The 22,621-nt window shown below is 39.0% G+C and overlaps 1 protein-coding gene across 1 annotated transcript in view; it reads right to left on the reverse strand.

The window, feature by feature from the left end:
• Positions 1–22,621, reverse strand: part of CNTN2 (contactin 2) — a 393,061-nt gene that overhangs the window by 188,102 nt on the left and 182,338 nt on the right. The window contains exons 9-11 of the mRNA XM_068113156.2: positions 14,481–14,662; positions 13,656–13,792; positions 6,622–6,754 (exon numbers count right to left, since the gene is read on the reverse strand). Coding sequence (XP_067969257.2) covers positions 6,622–6,754; positions 13,656–13,792; positions 14,481–14,662 — 452 coding nt within the window. The remainder of the gene's footprint in view (positions 1–6,621; positions 6,755–13,655; positions 13,793–14,480; positions 14,663–22,621) is intronic.

Here is a 22,621-nt window from a genome sequence, read left to right on the forward strand (position 1 = left end):
TTCTTTCTCATTTGGCCAATATCTCAGGCACCTTTTGAGCTGGGAAGCTAATATTTGGACATGAGTGACCAAGTGATGTGGCTATCAAGGATATTTTTGATTTATTGATTAATCATTTCATCTATTAATTATTTATTAATTAATCGATTAATTATTTTTTGAGTAATCAATTAATTATTTAATTTTTTATAAATGACTTATTTAATTAAATTTCTAAAAGAAACATCTTCGGATGAAGCACTAGTGGTTTAGTTATGCGATTAGCCAATTGATTATGAAAATATTTTGTGATAATCTTTTATTGATTTTAATTATACAATTAATCAATCAATTAGTGTACACCTCTCCCTCCCAATGCAGCCTCAATGAGCTGCACTGCGGTATTGCCGGGCGCCGGAGGCGCCCCGGCAATGCCGCGCTGCAGCATATTTAATTATTTGGCATGGGGCGGTGTACTTTGAATGTATCTGTACTTGTTTTCTTTCTTGTTTGTTTGTCCGGACGATATCTCAGCCATCCTTTGAGCTAGGAAGCTGAAATTTCGGCACAAGAGTGAGCAAGTCCTTTGTCAAAAACGGTATTTTTTGTTTTTTGATTAATCAATAAATTGAGGAGTTATTTAATTATTAGCGATTAATTAAGTACTTATTTAATTAATCAAATTTCCTTTCTCTTCTGACCATTAACTCAGGCACCTTTTGAGTTAGGAAGCTGATATTTGGACATGCCAATGACCAGGTGATTTGGCTGCAAATGCTATTTTTGATTTATTAATTAATCAATTCATCAATTAATCGATTAATTATTTAATTATCTGATTAATGACTAATTTGTTGTTTTTTTTTAGTTACAGATCCTGATGAAATGGTGGTGGCTTATGTGTCCTGTGACCGAATTGATTAATAATTTAATTTTTTAATGATTATTATTTATATATTTTCATTATTAATCATTTATTTATTTTATTTCTCATTTGGCCAATATCTCAGGCACCTTTTGAGCTCGGAAGCTAATATTTGGACATGAGTGACCAAGTGATGTGGCTATCAAGGATATTTTTGATTTACTGATTAATCGTTTAATCGATTAATTATTTATTGATTAATCGATTAATTATGTATTGATTAATCAATTAATTATTTAATTTTTGATTAATGACTTATTTCATTAAATTTCTAAAAGATACATCTTCGGATGAAGCACTAGTGGTTTAGTTATGCTATTAGCCATTTGATTAAGAAAATATTTTGTGATAATCTTTTATTGATTTTAATTATACAATTAATCAATCAATTAGTGTACACCTCTCCCTCCCAATGCAGCCTCAATGAGCTGCACTGCGGTATTGCCGGGCGCCGGAGGCGCCCCGTCAATGCCGCGCTGCAGCATATTTAATTATTTGGCATGGGGCGGTGTACTTTGAATGTATGTGTACTTGTTGTACACCGCACCTTTCCTATGCCATCTCCAGGTGCTGCATAAAGTCATTGCCGGGCACCGAAGGGGGCTCGGCAGTGACGCACACTGAAAGGGAGTACTCAGTTTTCACTCTGGTTGTTTTCTTTCTTGCTTTCTTTCTTGTTTCTTGTTTGTTTGTTTTCTTGGTTGTCCGGGCGATATCTCAGCCATCCTTTGAGCTAGGAAGCTGAAATTTCGGCACAATAGTGAGCAAGTCCTTTTTCAAAAACGGTATTTTTTTTTTTGATTAATCAATAAATTGAGGAGTTATTTAATTATTAGCGATTAATTAAGTACTTATTTAATTAATCAAATTTCCTTTCTCTTCTGACCATTAACTCAGGCACCTTTTGAGTTAGGAAGCTGATATTTGGACATGCCAATGACCAGGTGATTTGGCTGCAAAGGATATTTTTGATTTATTAATTAATCAATTAATCGATTAATTATTTAATTATTTGATTAATGACAAAAAAAAAAAAAATTTAAGTTACAGATTCTGATGAAATAGTGGTAGTTTATGTGTTCTCTGACCAAATTGATTAATAATTTAATTTTTTTATGATTATTAATTTATTTTCATTATTAATCATTTATTTATTTTCTTTCTCATTTGGCCAATATCTCAGGCACCTTTTGAGCTGGGAAGCTAATATTTGGACATGAGTGACCAAGTGATGTGGCTATCAAGGATATTTTTGATTTATTGATTAATCATTTCATCTATTAATTATTGATTGATTAATCGATTAATTATTTATTGAGTAATCAATTAATTATTTAATTTTTTATTGATGACTTATTTAATTAAATTCCTGAAAGATACATCTTCGGATGAAGCACTAGTGGTTTAGTTATGCTATTAGCCAATTGATTATGAAAATATTTTGTGATAATCTTTTATTGATTTTAATCATACAATTAATCAATCAATTAGTGTACACCTCTCCCTCCCAATGCAGCCTCAATGAGCTGCACTGCGGTATTGCCGGGCGCCTGAGGCGCCCCGGCAATGCCGCTCTGTAGGATATTTAATTATTTGGCATGGGGGCGGTGTACTTTGAATGTATCTGTACTTGTTTGTTTGTTTGTTTGTTTTCTTGCTTACTTGTTTGTTTGTTTGTCCGGGCAATTTCTCAGCCATCCTTTGAGCTAGGAAGCTGAAATTTGGGCACAATAGTGAGGAATACTTTTTCAAAAACGGTATTTTTTGTTTTTTGATTAATCAATTAATTGATGAGTTACTTAATTATTAGTGATTAATTAAGTACTTATAATAATAATAATAATAATAATACATTTATTTAATATAGCGCTTTTCAAGAAGCCCAAAGACGCTTTGACAGAGTACAAAAAAACAAGTGCAAAAAGACAAAAATCAACAGGTAAATAATCAAAGCAAAAGGAAGGAGAAGGAGAAGAGATAGTCAGGGGATAAATGCTGTGGGTTAAATGTTGAATGCAGTGTTGAACAGGTGGATCTTGAGTGATGTTTTGAATGTGGTGAGTGAGGATGAGTCTCTGATGGTGTGAGGTAGTGAGTTCCAGAGGGTGGGAGCAGCAATGGGGAAGGCCCTGTCCCCCCAGGATCTGAATTTGGTCCGCATGGGGGGGGGGGGGTCAGGAGGTTGGTACCAGCAGAGCGGAGGTTGCGGGTGGGAGTGTGTCTGGAGAGGAGGTCAGTCAGGTAGGATGGGGCCACGTTATGCAGGGCTTTGTAGGTCAAGAGGAGGATTTTGTACTGGATTCTCTGGGGGATGGGGAGCCAGTGAAGCTTGTAAAAGACGGGGGTGATGTGGTCACGGGTCCGGGAATGGGTGAGTAGACGGGCAGCGGAGTTCTGAATGTATTGGAGTTTATTGATGATTATTGAGGGTGAACCAAAGAGGAGGCTGTTGCAGTAGTCCAGACGGGAGGTGATGAAGGCGTGGATGAGGGTTTCTGCAGCCGTGGAGGAGAGGGATGGACGGAGACGGGCGATGTTTTTCAGGTGAAAGAAGGCTGTCCTTGTGATCTGTTTAGTGTATTTGTCGAAGGAGAGGGTTTGGTCAAAGATGATGCCAAGATTCCGGATGTGAGGGGAGGTGGATACTGGGAAACCGTCGATGTTGAGGGCAAAGTTATGGGTGGATTTGGTGAGCGTTTTTGGGCCAATGATGATTATTTCAGATTTATCACAGTGAAGTTTGAGGAAGTTGATTTGAAGCCAGGATTTTATTTCAGTGATGCAATTTGTCAGGATAGAGTGGGTGGCGGTGGAGATGGACTTGGTGGAGATGAAAAGCTGGATGTCATCGGCGAAGCAGTGGAATTGGAGACCATGACGGCGGATTAAGTGATCAAGGGGGGACAGGTACAGGATGAAGAGGAGGGGGCCAATAACTGAACCTTGGGGGACACCTTGGGGGAGGGGAGCAGTGGGGGATTTGCAGTTATTGATTGAGATGAACTGGCGTCTGTCGGAGAGGTATGATTTGATCCAAGAGGGCGCAGTGCCGGTAATGTTAAGGGTGGTTTCAAGTCGGGTGAGGAGGATGGTGTGATTGATGGTGTCAAAGGCGGCGCTGAGGTCGAGGAGGATGAGAATGTTGAGGTTGCCAGCGTCAGAGGAGAGGAGAAGGTCGTTGGTGATTTTGAGGAGAGCAGTTTCAGTACTGTGGTTGGAGCGGAATCCGGATTGGAATGTTTCAAACAGGTTATTGGCAGAGAGGTGATGCTTAAGTTGAGTGGCTACAGCGCGTTCCAAAACTTTTGACAGAAAGGGTAGGTTGGAGATGGGTCTGAAGTTGTTTAGGGTGTCAGGGTTGAGTCCATGTTTTTTCAGAATGGGGGTAACAGCAGCAATTTTGAGGGATGGTGGGACGATGCCTGTAGACAGGGAGGAGTTTATTGTTGCAGTGATAAGTGGAGAGAGAGCAGGAAGGGAGGCCTTGACAAAGCTGGAGGGGATGGGGTCAAGAGTGCATGTGGCAGCTTTCATTCCTATGAGGAGTTCAGAGAGGTCAGTAGGGGAGACTGGGGAGAACGGAGACAAGGGTTGGCAGGATAAGGGGGGGCAGGTGGTTTGAGGGGGAGCAGGTGCGGTGGTGGTTAAGCTGCTGTGGATGTTGTCAATTTTGCTTTGGAAGAATGAAAAGAAGGAGATGCAGTTGTCTACTGTGAATGACTGGGTGGTGGTGTCCAGGGGGCTGAGGAGTTTGTTTATTGTAGAGAAGAGTGCTTTTGGGTTTCCAGAGCCAGAGTGGATAATTTGAGAGTAGTAGGCGGAGCAGGCGCGGGAGAGGGCATCTTTGTAGTGTTGTAGGTGGTCCTTGTAGGCTTGGGAGTGAATTGTGAGACCTGTTTTATTGCGGAGTCTTTCAAATTTCCTTTCTCTTATAAATAAACTTATAAATTTCCTTTCTCTTCTGGGCATTATCTCAGGCACCTTTTGAGTTCGGGAGCTGATATTTGGACATGCCAATGACCAAGTGATTTGGCTGTACAGGCTATTTTTGATTTATTGATTAATCAATTAATCGATTAATTATTTAATTATTAGATTAATGACTAATTTTTTTATATATTTTTGTTACAGATTCGGATGAAATGGTGGTGGTTTATGTGTTCTATGAGCCAATTGATTAATTATTAATTTTTTTCATGATTGTTATTTATTTATTTTCATTATTAATCATTTATTTCTTTTCTTTCCCATCTGGGCAATACCTCAGGCACCTTTTGAGGTAGGAAGCTGATATTTGGACATGACAATGACCAAGTGATTTGGCTGTAAAGGATATTTTTGATTTATTGATTAATTAATTAATCGATTAATTATTTATTGATTAATAAAGAAATTATTTAATTCTTTTATTAATGACTTATTTAATGAAATTTCTAAAAGTTACATCTTCGGATGAAGCACTTGTGGTTTAGTTATGCTATTAGCCAATTGATTAAGAAAATATTTTATGACAATATTTTATTGATTTAAATTATGCAATTAATCAATCAATTATGGTACACCTCTCACTTCCAATACACTCTCGATGAGCTGCACTGTGGTATTGGCACATGGCTGCACTGTGGTACTCCAGCAATGCCATGCTGGAGGATATTTAATTATTTGGCATGGGGGCGGTGTACTTTGAATGTATCTGTACTTGTTTTTTTGTTTGTTTAAAGTCTTATGATTATGTTTATATGATTCTACATGCTGCCCTGTCTTCTAGCAACCATTGGAATTGGTTTAAAGTACTTTTACTCAGTCCAGTATACTGTTTATTCTACCAGGTGAGCGCCAGGGGTTTTTTCCCCGATGTTTAGTAATTTGTGTAACATAACGCTTGATTACATAATGTAACATAACACTTGATTACCGTGCGTTCTGACGTGCCGTAGATTCTGACCGGCTTGATTAAATCTTACTATTTATTATTCGACATATGATGAGATGTTTGGCTTCCTCATCGTGAATAACACTCGACCCAAACAAAGCCAATGGAAATATGATGCAACAAACCCGGGCATTGTGTAATCAGTAGAGGCCTACAGGCCTAATGTGTTAGGCCCACCAGAAAACCAAGATGGCGGCCAGATCATTTAATCTCGGTGCTATGGTGGGTGGAGTCAAGTGACAGATGTGGGTGTGGTCCAGTAGCTGTCCTACCAATGGGTGCACATTTCAAAAATTGAACCCCACAAAGAACCCCAACAATAACAACAACAGCAACACTGAACTCTTGTAGACCTGCAACATGTTGCAGGTAAAAAGGTTTTGTGGATTTAGGTACAGTATAGTTTGAAAGGGATTCATCCACCTTGAACTGTGTGGAGTGAAATCTTGATGTCTCTAAATATGATGCAGATATCTCTCCATTAAATAAATAAATCGTCTTTCATAATTTTTACTCTCCAGTCAGTCACAGGTTGAGAAAACAATCAAGATACACAACAACAACAACAACAACAACAGGCATTTTAAGGCCATTTCCCCTGCTAGAGCGGGGGTTAGCCTAGAAAACAATCAGGATGGTAAAAGCAAAGCTCTTGTGACATTCACAAAGCACTAACTCAGAATTTCCAAATAATTCACAAAGAACTGGAGCAGTGCGCATGGAGCACTGAAGCACAACTCACCAATCAACAATGTGACACACGTAACACTCACAAATCACTCACAAAGCACTCGCAGCTCTGCGTTGGACAAGATCTCCCCGTGCTTATTCCGAGCCACGCACTGATACATCCCACTGTCCGACAGGGTCACGTTTTCAATCTCCAGCGAGCTGGAGCCGGCCATGCTTGAGCCATTCTGTAGGTGCATAAGTGGTTGGACGTAGTGCAGTAATAATAATCATAAAACAAATTCAGAGCACTCAAACCTAATGCACTCAGAACACATGCAATCAAAAACAATATACTAATGCATCCAGAGACTCATTTATCGTTTCTCCATTCTAGCCTTACACTGTGGCATTGTGGGAGTCTACACTATTATGGTTATTGAGCAGATTCATTCTTTTAAGGCAAACTCCTCAGTCTTATACAAGACCAAGATAAAGATATATAATTGTCTTTTACTAATAGAGGGGTCAATATACGAAAAAAACTCACCTAACCCCCAAAAAATTGATACAAAAGGTTTTTCAATGGATTCTGGTACCATTGGGTATGCTAAATAACATACTAAAAATCTAGTAACACCTGACTTCCGGGTCACAGGTGGCAGTGGTGTAGACACATTACACTCTTATCTCCAATCTGAAACACACACTTGGTTCAATAGCTGGTGAGTCGAGGATGACGATGAATAGCGACTAACTGTATAAGACAACAAATGCCTAATGGGCTGGTAAACCTGGCTTACTGGATTACCTGATTACTTTGTGCTTATTTAAGTAATTTTGATGATTTCCTGGGTGCCTTAAACCTAGGTATACACACTGAAAAAATCTCTCTAGGTTGACTACTATTCGACAGAGCCATTTTAGTGGATCAGGATGTCACCTTGGGATGCCATCTTGGACTTGTCACCGGGAGCTTAAAATGGCCATATCTCAATTATTATTCAACCTAGAAAGGTGGTTTTGGTGTCTAACCCTAGGTTTAAGCGCCCAAAGAATCCAATTGAATCAATAAAATTACCATCAGTTAATTATTTATTGACAAGTCCAAGATGGCATCCCAAGGTGACATCCTGATCCACTAAAATGGCTCTGTCGAATAGTAGTCAACCTAGAGAGATTTTTTCAGTGTGTATACCTAGGTTTAAGGCACCCAGGAAATCATCAAAATTACTTAAATAAGCACAAAGTAATCAGGTAATCCAGTAAGCCAGGTTTACCAGCCCATTAGGCATTTGTTGTCTTATACAGTTAGTCGCTATTCATCGTCATCCTCGACTCACCAGCTAATGAACCAAGTGTGTGTTTCAGATTGGAGATAAGAGTGTAATGTGTCTACACCACTGCCACCTGTGACTCCAGTCCACAGTATTCAGTGATCATTACAGACAAAGGTTTGTACAAAGCTTCAGCATACGTCTATGTCCAAGAGATGGGTCAGCTTGATATCAACCACCCAGACATATTCAGAAAATTCGAAAAGGGTTTTCATGTTATCCGTCGCAGCAGCCAGTTATGGGCAGGCCTCAGTTCACATCTTGTCATTGAGCAGACGTTGATGAGGTCGTTGAAGACCACTGGAGGTCTGACACGCGGAAGCGGGTTGTCTGAAGAGCAGAGAGTCCTTTGGACCATGTCAAGCCCCATAACATCAGAGTACAATATCGCAATGCAGGAGTTCACAAACCGGTCATACACGACATCTGAACAGCACAAGGATTTGATGGAGTCAAGGATGAAAAGGGACGCTGCTGACCTGGAGGAGATCAGTTCAAAACTTGTAGAATGCTCACCTTTCTCGCCAGACTCTTCATTAAGGAACATTGTCACAGGTGTTGCGGCTCAGGAAGGTGTGAATGTGCATGAATATGAGTCTGTTGGATGCAAAATCATGCACAAAATGATTGGACAGTAATGCCATTTTAGTGGATCAGGATGTCACCTTGGGATGCCATCTTGGACTTGTCAATAAATAATTAACTGATGGTAATTTTATTGATTCAATTGGATTCCTTGGGCCCTAAAACCTAGGGTTAGACACCAAAACCACCTTTCTAGGTTGAATAATAATTCAGATATGGCCATTTTAAGCTCCTGGCGGCCATCTTGGACGCCATCTTGAAAATGACCCCTTTCCGGAAGTCAGATGTTACTAGATTTTTAGTATGTTATTTAGCATGCCCAATGGTACCAGAATCCATTGAAAAACCTTTTGTATCAATTTTTTGGGGGTTCAACCATATATTGACCCCTCTATAAAGACATAGCTCAATAACATTCAAAGCAAATCAATCCTTCAACAGTTTATTCTTAATTCACTCAATCTTAAGTGCTCATTTTCAATTTTTCTGTCTGTATTTGTGTATAAAAGTTATGAGATTCGAATATAAATTTCAGTATTGGTTCTGCATGAGAAAGGTGTTCAATCACTGTTGTTATATGATGTTGTATCAGAGGAGTTTAGTTTGTCTGTATTGTAGATTTGTTCACACAGAAGGATTAGTAGCCTCCAGAGTAAATCTGAAGCTTGGAGAGTTTTGGTCTGTGTTAGTGCAAGTTGGTTAATCAAAACTTTAAGGAAGTTATCCATCCAGTAGCAAGAATTAATAATATGGATTGAATGTGTGTGAATATGACAAGACACACGTGGTCTGACATAACTTGCTATCTAAGGGCATAACTGCGAACTGGCTACATCTATCGGGGATGCCATTTCGCTGGGGTTGTACCCCCCAACACAAGTCAGGGGCCAAATCTTCCCCATTCTTCCCTGTTGCCTCCATTCATCAGGGGAGCATCATCAGGTCAGAATGCCGATCAGTCCCCATGGACCGGCCCTTTTCCTTTTGTCTCTCTCTCTTTCTCTAGGAACCTGGTGTTGGGCTAGCGGCTAGGGTGCCAGCCCAGGATCCTAGGATCCTGGGTTCGAATCCCGGTCGATCGCTGAATTAACTGCCAGGGGGGTTGACTCAGCCTGTCATCCTTCCGAGGTCGGCTAATTTGAGTACCAGTTCACTGGTAATTCCCTGTTTGTCGTAAAAAGGCGACAAAAAGGGTTGGCGGCAGGAAGGGCATCCGGCCGTAAAACATTGCTTCAAAAAGGGGACCAAAAAACAACAACAACCACGGTCCCCGAAAAAGGCCAACCCCCGCTTGCGGGGAAAAAATGGCCTCTAAAGGTTGTTTTTTTTTCTCTCTCTTTCTCTCTCTCTCTCGCTAACTCTGTCATGGCCCTGACTTCGTGAAGGAGGGGGTACACCATTCTAGATGTGAGAGATCTCTGGGTCGCTACTATAGTACAGATTTGTGATTGGCATGATGAATGATGCTTCAAGAGAACGGTCTGGGACTACATAACAACAATAACAACAACAACAACAAACTGGCGTTTGGAAGGTGCTGTCTGTGAAAATTATCATAGCAACAGCAATCACATGATCCAATGTCACACACATTGCTTATGATGCTGTGATGTCACTTAGTCAGTCAGTCTCTTGACTGCAACAGGTAACATGTGGCCCAGTGCTACCTGCCGCATGGTGGGGTAGTTGACGACTAAACGGACTACCCTCACTGGCTTGCCAGTGGGGAGGCTGACTGTGACACCCTGCAGGACTAAAAACAATATATATATATATATATATATATAAATATATATATATATAATATATATATATATTTTTTTTTGTATACAAGATCGAGGCTCGTGAAAGAGCCAACATTAATCATACAAAAAATCAAACAGACACATAAAGCATATAATAAGGGGAGCAGTAGACAAGATGGGGAGAGGGGGAAGCACACAAATACAACAATTGAGAGCAGGGACATCGGGAGATGTGTGGAAGGGAGAGGGCTTGGGGGGAGGAGGCGTGGGAAGGGGGGGGGGTTGGGTGGGAGAAGTATAAAACACAAGGACACCAAGGATTTCCAGGAAAGAAGTTGGTATTTCAAAAAAGTGGATCTGGGGTGAATTAGCGGGGGTAGAAAAGATCAAGGTTTTGGATGGGGGAAGATAAGAGATAGTGGTGAACAGCTGTTTTAAAGACCTGGAGGGAGGAGTGGGATTGAAGAGAGTGAGGGAGTTTATTCCAGAGGCGGGAGAAAAGAGGAATGAAAGAGTGAAGGTGAGCAGTGAGTCTTGATTTTGGCAGTTTAACCTAAGAGGTTAAACTGCCAATACCTGTTAAAGGGGGGATGAGCTCCCTCCGGGAGCCAACGGACAACCAGTAAGAAGATGGTGTCTCCTAAAAAAGCAACCATCCGGTTAGACTGTTTTTTTAAGGTAGTAGGTTGTAGACAGTAACCGCTCAGGGTAGTACTACCATTTGGACTTAGGAGCGTTAGTGGTGCCTGGAACCATATTACACTCTCCATGTCAGGATTGCTGGTCTTACTTTCTGTCTCACTCAAACTAAATCTACCTGCGTAGCTTTAATCTCTCTTTCTCACAAACAAACACCATACACTTTTCACCATGCACTTTTCACCATACACTTTTCATCATACACTTTTCACCATACACTTTTCATCATACACTTTTCACCATGCACTTTTCACCATACACTTTTCATCATACACTTTTCACCATACACTTTTCGTCATACACTTTTCGTCATACACTTTTCATCATACACTTTTCATCATACACTTTTCATCATACACTTTTCACCATACACTTTTCACCATACACTTTTCATCATACACTTTTCATCATACACTTTTCGTCATACACTTTTCGTCATACACTTTTCGTCATACACTTTTCGTCATACACTTTTCGTCATACACTTTTCGTCATACACTTTTCATCATACACTTTTCGTCATACACTTTTCGTCATACACTTTTCATCATACACTTTTCATCATACACTTTTCGTCATACACTTTTCGTCATACACTTTTCGTCATACACTTTTCGTCATACACTTTTCGTCATACACTTTTCATCATACACTTTTCGTCATGCACTTTTCGTCATGCACTTTTTGTCATACACTTTTCGTCATACACTTTTCGTCATACACTTTTCGTCATACACTTTTCGTCATACACTTTTCGTCATACACTTTTCGTCATACACTTTTCATCATACACTTTTCATCATGCACTTTTCGTCATGCACTTTTTGTCATACACTTTTCGTCATACACTTTTCGTCATACACTTTTCGTCTTACACTTTTCGTCATACACTTTTCGTCATACACTTATCGTCATACACTTATCGTCATACACTTTTCGTCATACACTTTTCGTCATACACTTTTCGTCATACACTTTTCGTCATACACTTTTCATCATACACTTTTAATCATACACTTTTCGTCATACACTTTTCGTCATACACTTTTCGTCATACACTTTTCGTCATACACTTTTCGTCATACACTTATCGTCATACACTGATCGTCATACACTTTTCATCATACACTTTTCGTCATACACTTTTCGTCATACACTTTTCGTCCTACACTTTTCATCATACACTTTTCATCATACACTTTTCATCATACAGTTTTCATCATACACTTTTCATCATACTGTTACATATTTATGTGAATGTATGTGAATTACCATTCAGGTCTTTGCTTATCCGTGTGTAGTATATTAAGTGTTGTGTAGTTGTTGTGGTTGGAGGGTCAGGAGCCCTTCTGAGGGAGTGGCCGGAAACGGAAGTGACCGGAAACGGAAGAGAAAAAGACACGAGGAAAAAGGACGGGAAAGATTCTTCTTCGCCCCGCTCCGACAAAAGGTGGGATCGACCTTGCGCTGCGTGAAACAGCGGCGTTCCGAAGCCTGTCTGGCGAGAGGAGTCACCGGGACGTGTACCTGCCCGGTGGAGACGTCAAGTGACGTGGGGCCGTGCATCGACCCCGCGTCTGGTATCGTCGCGGCACTGTCTAAACAGACGCGTGCGGGTCGCACGTTGGGGCCTAACGCGCCTTGCAAGCGGCGTGGGGTTTGGCTTGCTCTACCGTACCCGCTCCGCGTGACCACGAGGGCTGCAGCCCCGGTGCCTGGTACGATACCTGCCCGGTGGAGAAACGTCCACCCGAGTGCGGAGACGCCGACCAGTATCTTGGTCAGGAGGGGCCCAGAGACATTGTGAGGAGCAGAGACCGAAAGGGGGTGTGAGTACTCACCGGGACACACATATATAAGATGGCCATCTTACTCATAGGGAATTGATTGTGTCCTTGAAATATTGTTGATGGTTGTGTATTGTTGATTGCTCGGGGAAAATCTCCGTGGTTGTGTCATTGGAATTGTATGGTATCATTACCATTGGAAATATATCCTTGAACATCAGTTGTCTCCGGGGTGAAATTCATAGGGGTTGCATGGCGAAAGCGCATATATAGTACAGCTTGCTGGCGAAGGTCCTCTCACGGTCCGGGGGTCACCGAGACCAGGTATTCACCGAGGGGACCACGTAACAATACACTTTTCATCATACACTTTTTATCATACACTTTTCTTACTCATTTTCACTCCTCACCTTTACATTCTCTCTGTTTAATTCTCCTTAATTTATCTTTACTTCCTCAAAAAACTCTTAGACTATTCTCGCTTTCTTCACTTTTCTTTCAATGCAGCTCTTTTATTTAAGGTTTGGCCTCAATGAGGACAAAATAGTCCGTGACTGGAGCTTTCAACATAAAATTTTTATTTTCCTACCTGCCACCTGGCCAGTATTAAATATTTTCATGTGATTGTCAAAGCTTTGCTGCAGATAAAAATTATTTTGAATTACTATGGTCTAGTTACTACAAATTAAATTTATAGCATCATCATCCTTATCAGTAACAAATGACTCAGAGATACTTAATAAACTATGTTTGACATGACAGAATGACATTAAAATGACAGAATTCTATTCAGCCTCCTTAGTCCTTCAGCTACCCATCTGATTCCTTTTTCCAATACATCTCTGTTCTCTCCCTTAATTAATCTTTTGTATCCATGTCCCCTCACACCATTCCTTCCCTTTTTGTTCTTTTCTAACCCCCCTCGCCCCCTCCGAGGCCTCCCTCACATACATAATATGTAGATGGCCCACTATAATTCGGAATTTACAATCTTACCACTGATAGCAGAAGTTCTCCATTTTTTAGCCATTCGTATGTTGGAGCAGGCTGAGCCCATGCCTCACAAATCCACACAAGCTGACTGTTCACATCCACCTCTCGCAGTGAAATCTCCTTCCGCCATTCCGGCCGTGCTGGGAAATGTATACAATGGCACCCAGAAATGAAGAAACAAAAAAGCAATCTCGCGTAAATAAAATCTTCCCTTTCAAAATGAAAAGAAATATGTACTGTTTATCCATGCATGCACAGGCACACAAGATTGCCGCAAGGTGAAACAAGGCAACCCAAAGAGAAAAATCCTGAATTACGTCTTATCAGACCTGTGTCACATCCTCGTTCCAGCACTTTCCCATAATCCATGCCGCAACTGAAAGTTTTTTTCCAAAAGCATCAGGAAAACCCACATTGTTGACAATGGCTTAAAAACCTTCCTCCCAATATAAAGATGGCTCAAGACGTCGCATGTTGCATGCAATTGGCTGCAGCATATGCAGTTAGTGGCATAAAGGAATCCCAAACAGGATAAAGTCTGCAACAATTTTGCAATTTTCTGTCTGCTTTAATACTCCATAAAAGGAATTTTAAAGCAGGTGGTTTTTTTTTTTTTTTTGTGCACACACCTTTTTTGTGAATTTTAAAGCACACAGAAAACTGAAAAATGTAAAATTGCCTGCAGAGTACAAATATCAAATTGCACAAATGGAACTCGAATCATATCGCCTGAACAAAATGTGATAGCAGGTTTAGCACAACTATGTGAAAGAAAAATAATGGCAAGTCAAAAAAATACTGGAAAACAAGCCACTCAAAGAATTATACCTTCAACAACAAGCTCGCTCTCTGATGTAACATTCCCCTGGCGACTGCTTGCACGGCACGAATAGGTTCCTTCATCGCTGCGTTGTGCATTCGGAATCTCGAGGATTGCCCCCGCGGCCGAGCGCCTTGCCTTTCCCGGCAAGCCACGATTCAACCGCTGCCATGAAATTCGTGGAACAGGGCTGTACACAACGTGAGCGGGTAACAGCTCAATCAAAAAAAGGAGATGACACCTTGTCAACATGGCCAAAGTTATCATAGGTTTAAATCAATGATTTCCTCGCACTTTTCCATGATTTCATCGCCCCCCCTCCCCCTTCCCATGCCTCCTCCCCCCGGGCCCTCTCCCTTCCACACATCTCCCTGCTCTCGGATGTTGTGTTTGTGTGCTTCCCCTTCTCTCCCCATCTTGTCTTCCGCTCCCTCTTTTTGGGTATTTTGTTTGTCTGGTTGATTTGTTTGTGAAGTAAATGTTAGCTCTTTCACGAGCCTCGATTCAGTATACAAAAAAAAAAAAAAAAAAAAAAAACTCCAGATGCTCAATGTGTCTGTTCTGTAACTCTGTAAGGAGTGTGCACCTCGACATGCTGTGGTTAAGGTACAAACATGATGGGAATCTATTTTTTCATCTTCCAACTGCATTGCCTTGTGTATTATTTCCCTTCAGAAACAGCGAGTAAATATTTGAACTTGTTATACAGTGCCTTCAGAAAGTATTCACACCCCTTGTCTTTTTCACATTTTGTTGCATTTCAGCCTGAATTTAAAATGGATTAAATTGAGATATTTTTACCCCATAATGTCAAAGTGGAATTCCTTTTTTCTGAAATTTTTACAAATTGATTAAAAACAAGTACAGATACATTCAAAGTACACCGCCCCCATGCCAAATAATTAAATATCCTACAGCGCGGCATTGCCGGGGCGCCACTGGCGCCTACGGCGCCCGGCAATACCACAGTGCAGCTCATAGAGATTGCATTGGGAAGGAGAGGTGTGCAATAATTGATTGATTAATTGTATAATTAAAATCAATAAAAGATTCTCACAAAATATTTTCTTAATCAATTGGCTAATAGCATAACTAAACCACTCGTGCTTCATCCGAAGATGTATCTTTAAAAAATTAATTAAATAAGTCATTAATAAAAAATTAAATAATTAATTGATTAATCAATAAATAATTAATCGATTAAATGATTAATCAATAAATCAAAAATATCCTTGATAGCCACATCACTTGGTCACTGTCATGTCCAAATATTAGCTTCCTAGCTCAAAAGGTGCCTGAGATATTGGCCAAATGAGAAAGAAAATAAATAAATGATTAATAATGGAAAAAATAAAATAATAATCATTAAAAAATAAAATTATTAATGAATTCGGTCATAGAACACATAAACCACCACCATTTCATCAGAATCTGTAACTGGGGAAAAAAAAAATTTAGTCATTAATCGAATAATTAAATAATCGATTATTTGATTAATTGATTAATTAATAAATCAAAAATAGCCTTTGCAGCCAAATCACCTGGTGATTGGCATGCCCAAATATCAGCTTCCTAACACAAAAGGTGCCTGAGTTGATGGCCAGAAGAGAAAGTAAATTTAATTAATTAAATAAGTACTTAATTAATCGCTAATAATTAAATAACTCCTCAATTAATTGATTAATCAAAAAACAAAAATACAGTTTTTGACAAAGTACTTGCTCACTGTCATGTGCAGATATTAGCTTCCTAGCTCAAAAGGTGCCTGAGATATTGGCCAAATGAGAAAGAAAATAAATAAATGATTAATAATGAAAATAAATAAATAATAATCATAAAAAAATTAAATTATTAATCAATTGGCGAATAGAATACATAAACCACCACCATTTCATCCGAATCTGTAACTTAAAAAAAATAATTAATTAAGTCATTCATCGAATAATTAAATAATTAATCGATTAATTAATTGATCAATAAATCAAAAATACCCTTTACAGCCAAATCACTTGGTCATTGTCATGTCCAAATATCAGCTCCCTAGCTCAAAAGGAGCCTGAGATATTGCCCAGATGAGAAATAAAATATAGAAATTATTAATAATGAAAATAAATAAATAATAATCATAAAAAAATGAAATAATTAATCAATTCGCTCATATAACACATAAACCACCACCATTTCATCAGAATCTGTAACTTTAAAAAAAAAATTTTAGTCATTAATCGAATAATTAAATAATTAATCTATTAATTGATTAATTGATTAATATCAATAAATCAAAAATATCTTTTACAGCCAAATCACTTTGTCATTGGCATGTCCAAATATCATCTTCCTAACTCAAAAGGTGCCTGAGATCATGGCCAGAAGAGAAAGGAAATAAATAAGTACTTAATTAATCGCTAATAATTAAATAACTCATCAATTAATTGATTAATCAAAAAACAAAAAATACTGTTTTTGACAAAGTACTTGCTCACGATTGTGCCGAAATTTCAGCTTCCTAGCTCAAAGGATGGCTGAGATATCGCCCAGACAACCAAGAAAACAAGAAAACAAGAAAGCAAGAAAACAAGAAAGCAAGAAAACAAGAAAGCAAAAAAACAACCAGAGTGAAAACTGAGTACTCCCTTTCAGCGTGCGTCATTGCCGAGCCCCCTTCGGTGCCCGGCAATAACGCTATGCAGTGCCTGGAGATGGCATAGGAAAGGGCGGTGTACAATGATTAAAAAACGAAAAGCTGATATGTTTTCAGCCAATAAGTATTCAATCCCTTTGCTATGACAGTCCAAATTGAGCTAAGGCGTGTCCAATTTCCTTTGATCATCCTTAAAATGTCGCGACAACTTGAATGGAGTACATCTATGGGCTGTGGCCATTTCAATTGATTAGACATGATTTAGAAAGAAACACACCTTTTTATGCAAGGTTCCACAGTTGACAGGGCATATCCGAACAGAAACTCCACCATGAAGCCCAAGGAACTGTTAGTATAACTCCGAAATAGAATTGTGAGGAGGCAGAGATCTGGGGAAGGGTATATAACAATTCTTGGGGAAAATGGGCAGGAGCATAGAAAAGGCCCCTTTATGCAAGGGAATGTGCCATGTGGCAAAGTAGAGAAAAGAAGGGACATTTCATAGCTTGTAGAAAATTCCAAAAATACAAAATAAGGGACATTCAAACAAATCTCGTGTGCATGCTGGACTACCCTTGTGTTCTGAGCAGGAACCAAGTAATGCTCTGGAAAAGTTCATATAAAGGGGTGCCAATTTAATTCATACAGCTACACGAAGAAGTAAATGTATTCTATTTGCCAGATGTAGGGCGCAGTCCAGCATGTACACGAGATTTATTGAATGCCCCTTATTTTGTATTGTTTGGCATTTTCTACAAACTATGAAATGTCCCTTCTTTTCTCTACTTTTCCACATGGCACATTCCCTTATATAAATGGGGCCTTTTCTATGCCCCTGGCATTTTACCCAAGAATGTCCCTTCTTTTCAATAGTTTTCCAAATGGCACATCCCATATAAAGGGGCCTTTTCTATGCCCCTGACATTTTTCACAAGATACATTTTAAATACAAAAAAATGCATTTGTTTATCGTACAAGACTTTATTGAAGATGATATTAAAAAAACTTGAAAAAGTAAGGGGAAAAAATATTCAACACAGATGGGATTCAAACCCCCAACCCCCAGCTTGGAAGTCTGATGCTTTATCCATAAGCCATCGAGCCAACACATTAGAAATAACCAAATATATAAAGGGGTATAAAGTGTGTGTATATATGTACATTTATATATACAATTTACCCGTAGAAGCCAAGAAACGAATTTTCAGTCCCCATGTTAAAGTTGCATACAGAGAAACCGTACCAAAAAAAGGAAGGGGCGCTTTTCGCCTCCTTGCTTGATTTCCATACAATAAGCAATTTGATATGGTACAATACTCATAATGATGCTGAAAATCACGTTTAAGAATAATTACGGTTTAAAAATGAACAAAAAGGAATTTGCTCATTGTACAAGATGTTCATTTGTTAATATTGTTCAAGACGATATAAAAGACTTGAAAAAGTAAGGGGGGGGGGGGGGGGAAATATTCAACCCAGACAGGATTTTAACCCACTAAGTCTCATGCTTTATCCATTGGGCCATTATGTCATATTGGTGTAATAATATTTTGAAGAGTTATAAAGTGTGTACATATTTTTATATATTTATTTATTTATGTATATACTGTATATATATATATATATATATATATATATATATATATATATATATATATATATATATATATATATAATAATAATAATAATGCATTTATTTTATATAGCGCTTTTCAGGAAGCCCAAAGACGCTTTGACAGAGTGCAAAACATAACGCATAGCAAAACATAAAGACAATTGCAAAAAAAGAAGAATCAATAGGGAAATATTCAAAGCACAAAGGAGGGAGAAGGAGAGGAGATAGTCAGGGGTTAGATGCTGTGGGTTAAATGTTGAATGCAGTGTTGAACAGGTGGGTCTTGAGTGATGTTTTGAATGTGGTGAGTGAGGAGGAGTCTCTGATGGTGTGAGGTAGCGAGTTCCAGAGGGTGGGAGCAGCGATGGAGAAGGCCCTGTCCCCCCAGGATCTATATATATAGATAGATATATATATATATATATATTTAATTTTAAAGCAAAAACTATAGCACTTAGATGGAATTTGTTTCAAAAGCCATTAACTAGACCTTTTGGCCAATGTATATTCCAAGTTTCAGCTAGTTTCAATGTATAGTCCTTGAGATATCAGCACCAACACATTTTGGGCGGATGGATGGACGGACGGACAGACACCAACATGATTTCGAAGGTTTTCGAAACATAACTCAAGAATGCATAAACGAACGTTGCTGAAATTTGGAACATATTACCTCAACGTACAAAGCATTTACTTCTGAAATTTGCAGCTGACTTCGTCCAGTAGAAGACGAGAAACGTATTTTCAGTCCCCATGTTAAAGCTGAATACAGAGAAACAATCCCTTATATAAAGGGAGAGATGCTTTGTGCCTCCCTTTGATTTCTAGAGTGTTGAAAGGTCCCAACAGCGCAGTGAGCTCCATCATTAGGAAATGGAAAGAATATAGAACTACCCAGACTCTTTCTAGAGCTGGCCATCCAAACTGAGCAACCAGGCACAAATGACCTTGGTCAGGGAGGTGACCAGGAACACAATGACCATCTGACAGAACTACAGAGTTCCTTGGCTGAGATGGGAGAACCTGTCGGAAGGACAAGTCTCTGCAGCACTTCACAAATCAAGGCTTTATGGGAGAGTGGCCAGACGGAAGGCACAGCTGAAAAAAAGGCACATGACATCATGCCTGGAGTGTACACAAAGGCACATGAAACACTGAGAGCATGAGGCAAAATATTATGTGGTCTGATGAGATGAAAATTGAACTCTTTGGCCTGATTGCAAAGCACTAAGTCCGATGGAAACCGAGCACAGCTCATCACCCATCTAACACCATCCCTATTGTGAAGCATGGGGGTGGCACCATCATGCTATTGGGATACATTTCAGTGGCAGGGACTAGGAGACTTTTAAAGACAGAGGGAACAATTAATGGAGCTAAATACAGGCAGATTGTTGAGGGGAACCTGTTTCAGAGTGCAAAAGACTTTAGACTGCGGCAAAGATTTACATTCCAACAGGATAATAACCAAGCATACAGCCAAAGCAACACTGGAATGTGAAGGCCCTTGCGTGGCCCAGCGAAATCCCAGACTTGAATCCCATTGAGAGTCTATGGTAAGATTTGAATATTCCTGTTCACCGACGCTCCCCATTCAACTTGACAGAGCTTGAGAAAATCTGCAAGGAAGAAAGGGAGAAACTCCCCAAATCCAGATGTGCAAAGCTGATACAGACATACCCAAGAAGACTCGAAGCTGTAATCACTGCCAAAGGAGCTTCTACGAAGTATTGACTCAGATGGTTGAATGCTTATGTAAATTAGATATTTCTGTATTGCCTTTTTTATTATTTTGTAAAAAATTCTCAAAATAAATATTCCACTTTGACATTATGTTGTATTATGTGTGTAATAAAAATGAAGAAGAGGATTCAAATGGAATGACCTTCAGAAGGGAATATAATGGGTTGCCATGGAAGGAAGAGGTTTTGGTTCCATATCTGTCTGTTATGAGCGGACACTCGAGAAAGGTATGACGTGGGAATGCATTATTTGCTTGCTTATGAACGATGAAATGCTGGTAGAATATTTGCTGTTATTCTGACATTATTCTTTGTTCTGTTTATATAGGGTATGTTGAGATAGATTTCAATAAAGCCTTGTATCTGGAACCAGAGGTCTCGACTTGATTTCATAACAATGTGTAAATCAGTGACAAAGAATCTCAATTTGATCCATTTAAAATTCAGGCGGTAACAAAACAAATTAGTGAAAAAAATCAAGGGTTATGAATACTTTCTGAAAGCACTGTACCTGACAAGTCTATCGGAATTGTATTTCCTTTGAAAAGAAAGAATAAGAGTTTAGTTTGAAAAAGAAATACTTTTGTTCCCACAAAATTTGAACCGGACACATGTCCACAACAAACGTAACAACATTTGAGAAAAATTGTTTCCCATTGTTGCCCTTACCCAAAGACCTTAAGCCTTTTGCAAAAACAATGATGCCAGCTAGCCCAAAGGAAAGGCTCCAGTCTAAAAATGCATGGATCATGCGTTCAAATCCATCTCATTAGTTCCGGAATATTACAGCCATGGTCAGGACAATGTCAGGCAGAAATGGAAATTTCATTCGCAAGGCACGGATTATTAAACAGCTAATTCCCTGACATTACAGTGAAATTTCTGGGTTTGTAGAGGCGACACCACAATATTTCACTTCTCTAACACTGCGTTTGTGTCTCACTCCAGAATCTGGCACGATTTGTGTCTGTGACATCTAATGGGACAGCTTAGGTTGCAGCCAGTTGTTAGAATAAATGAAGACATCACAGGCACAAATGCAAGTAGTGTAATAATGTTGCTTCTGGGACACCTCCGTTTAACATGGGAAATCCCTATCTAATGTCATTTACCCCCTTGTCTTTTTCAAAAATCATAAACACCTCTATTTCTCCCACCCTCATCTTTATGAACCTTTTGTCTGTAGTACCTATCCTTAATGTTGTTCATTAGACCACTCAAACACTACAAATATTTGTTTTCTCTTATAGACCTATCATCCTTCTTCTACATATCATCTGGCAGATTAATCTTTGACCCACTCAAACATTGACCCATTCACTTCCATATTAATTCTTTCCCTCCCTCATTGCCCCTAAACACCTATATTTCTCTCACCCTGTTCTTTACGAACCTTCTAACCTTTTGACATGTTATCCTTATTCATTAGACCACTTAAACACCTGTGATCCTTCTGACCTCATGGACCTTTTAACCTTTTACTCTTAATATCATCTGGTGAATATAACCCACTCAAACAACGACCCTACAAATATTTGTTTATGCGTGGGAAATAATTTAATTCTCCTACAACTCTCTTCACCATCTAATATATTAACAAAAAATATGTTTGAGTTTGGTTCTTTATTAAGATATTTTAACTGAGCTAAGATAAAATGGTAAACCTCCCTCAATGTTCTTGCTTGAGCGCCTCCAGTGCCACATACCATTTTTAAATTAAAGTATATATTTTCCTGACAACCATCAAAGTTTTCCGTCCACTCAAAAATATTTCCATCTTTTTTACCCAATTCACCGGTATTTAAATTAATTCTCTTATTTGTTTTGTGAACTTTTTTACCAGTTGCCTTTTCAATTATACCTATTTGCTATTTTTCACATTCATTATGTTTTCCATTTATATACCAAGGTTGATTACACCTCCACTCTTTAGTCTGGTTGATACTTGGTTCTATCATTTATATAATAGTAAAAAAGGCGGCGGTAGCCCGTTAAAATCCCCAACCCCCCCCCTTTTTAACTTATCACTTATATATATCTTATCACTTATATATATCTTATCACTTATGTATATCTTATCACTTATATATATCTTATCACTTATATATATATCTTATCACTTATATACTTATATAACCATAAGGGAGACTA

This window comes from Myxine glutinosa, chromosome 4, assembly GCF_964187855.1.
Source record: "Myxine glutinosa chromosome 4, kmMyxGlut1.1, whole genome shotgun sequence".
NCBI lineage: Eukaryota > Metazoa > Chordata > Myxini > Myxiniformes > Myxinidae > Myxine > Myxine glutinosa.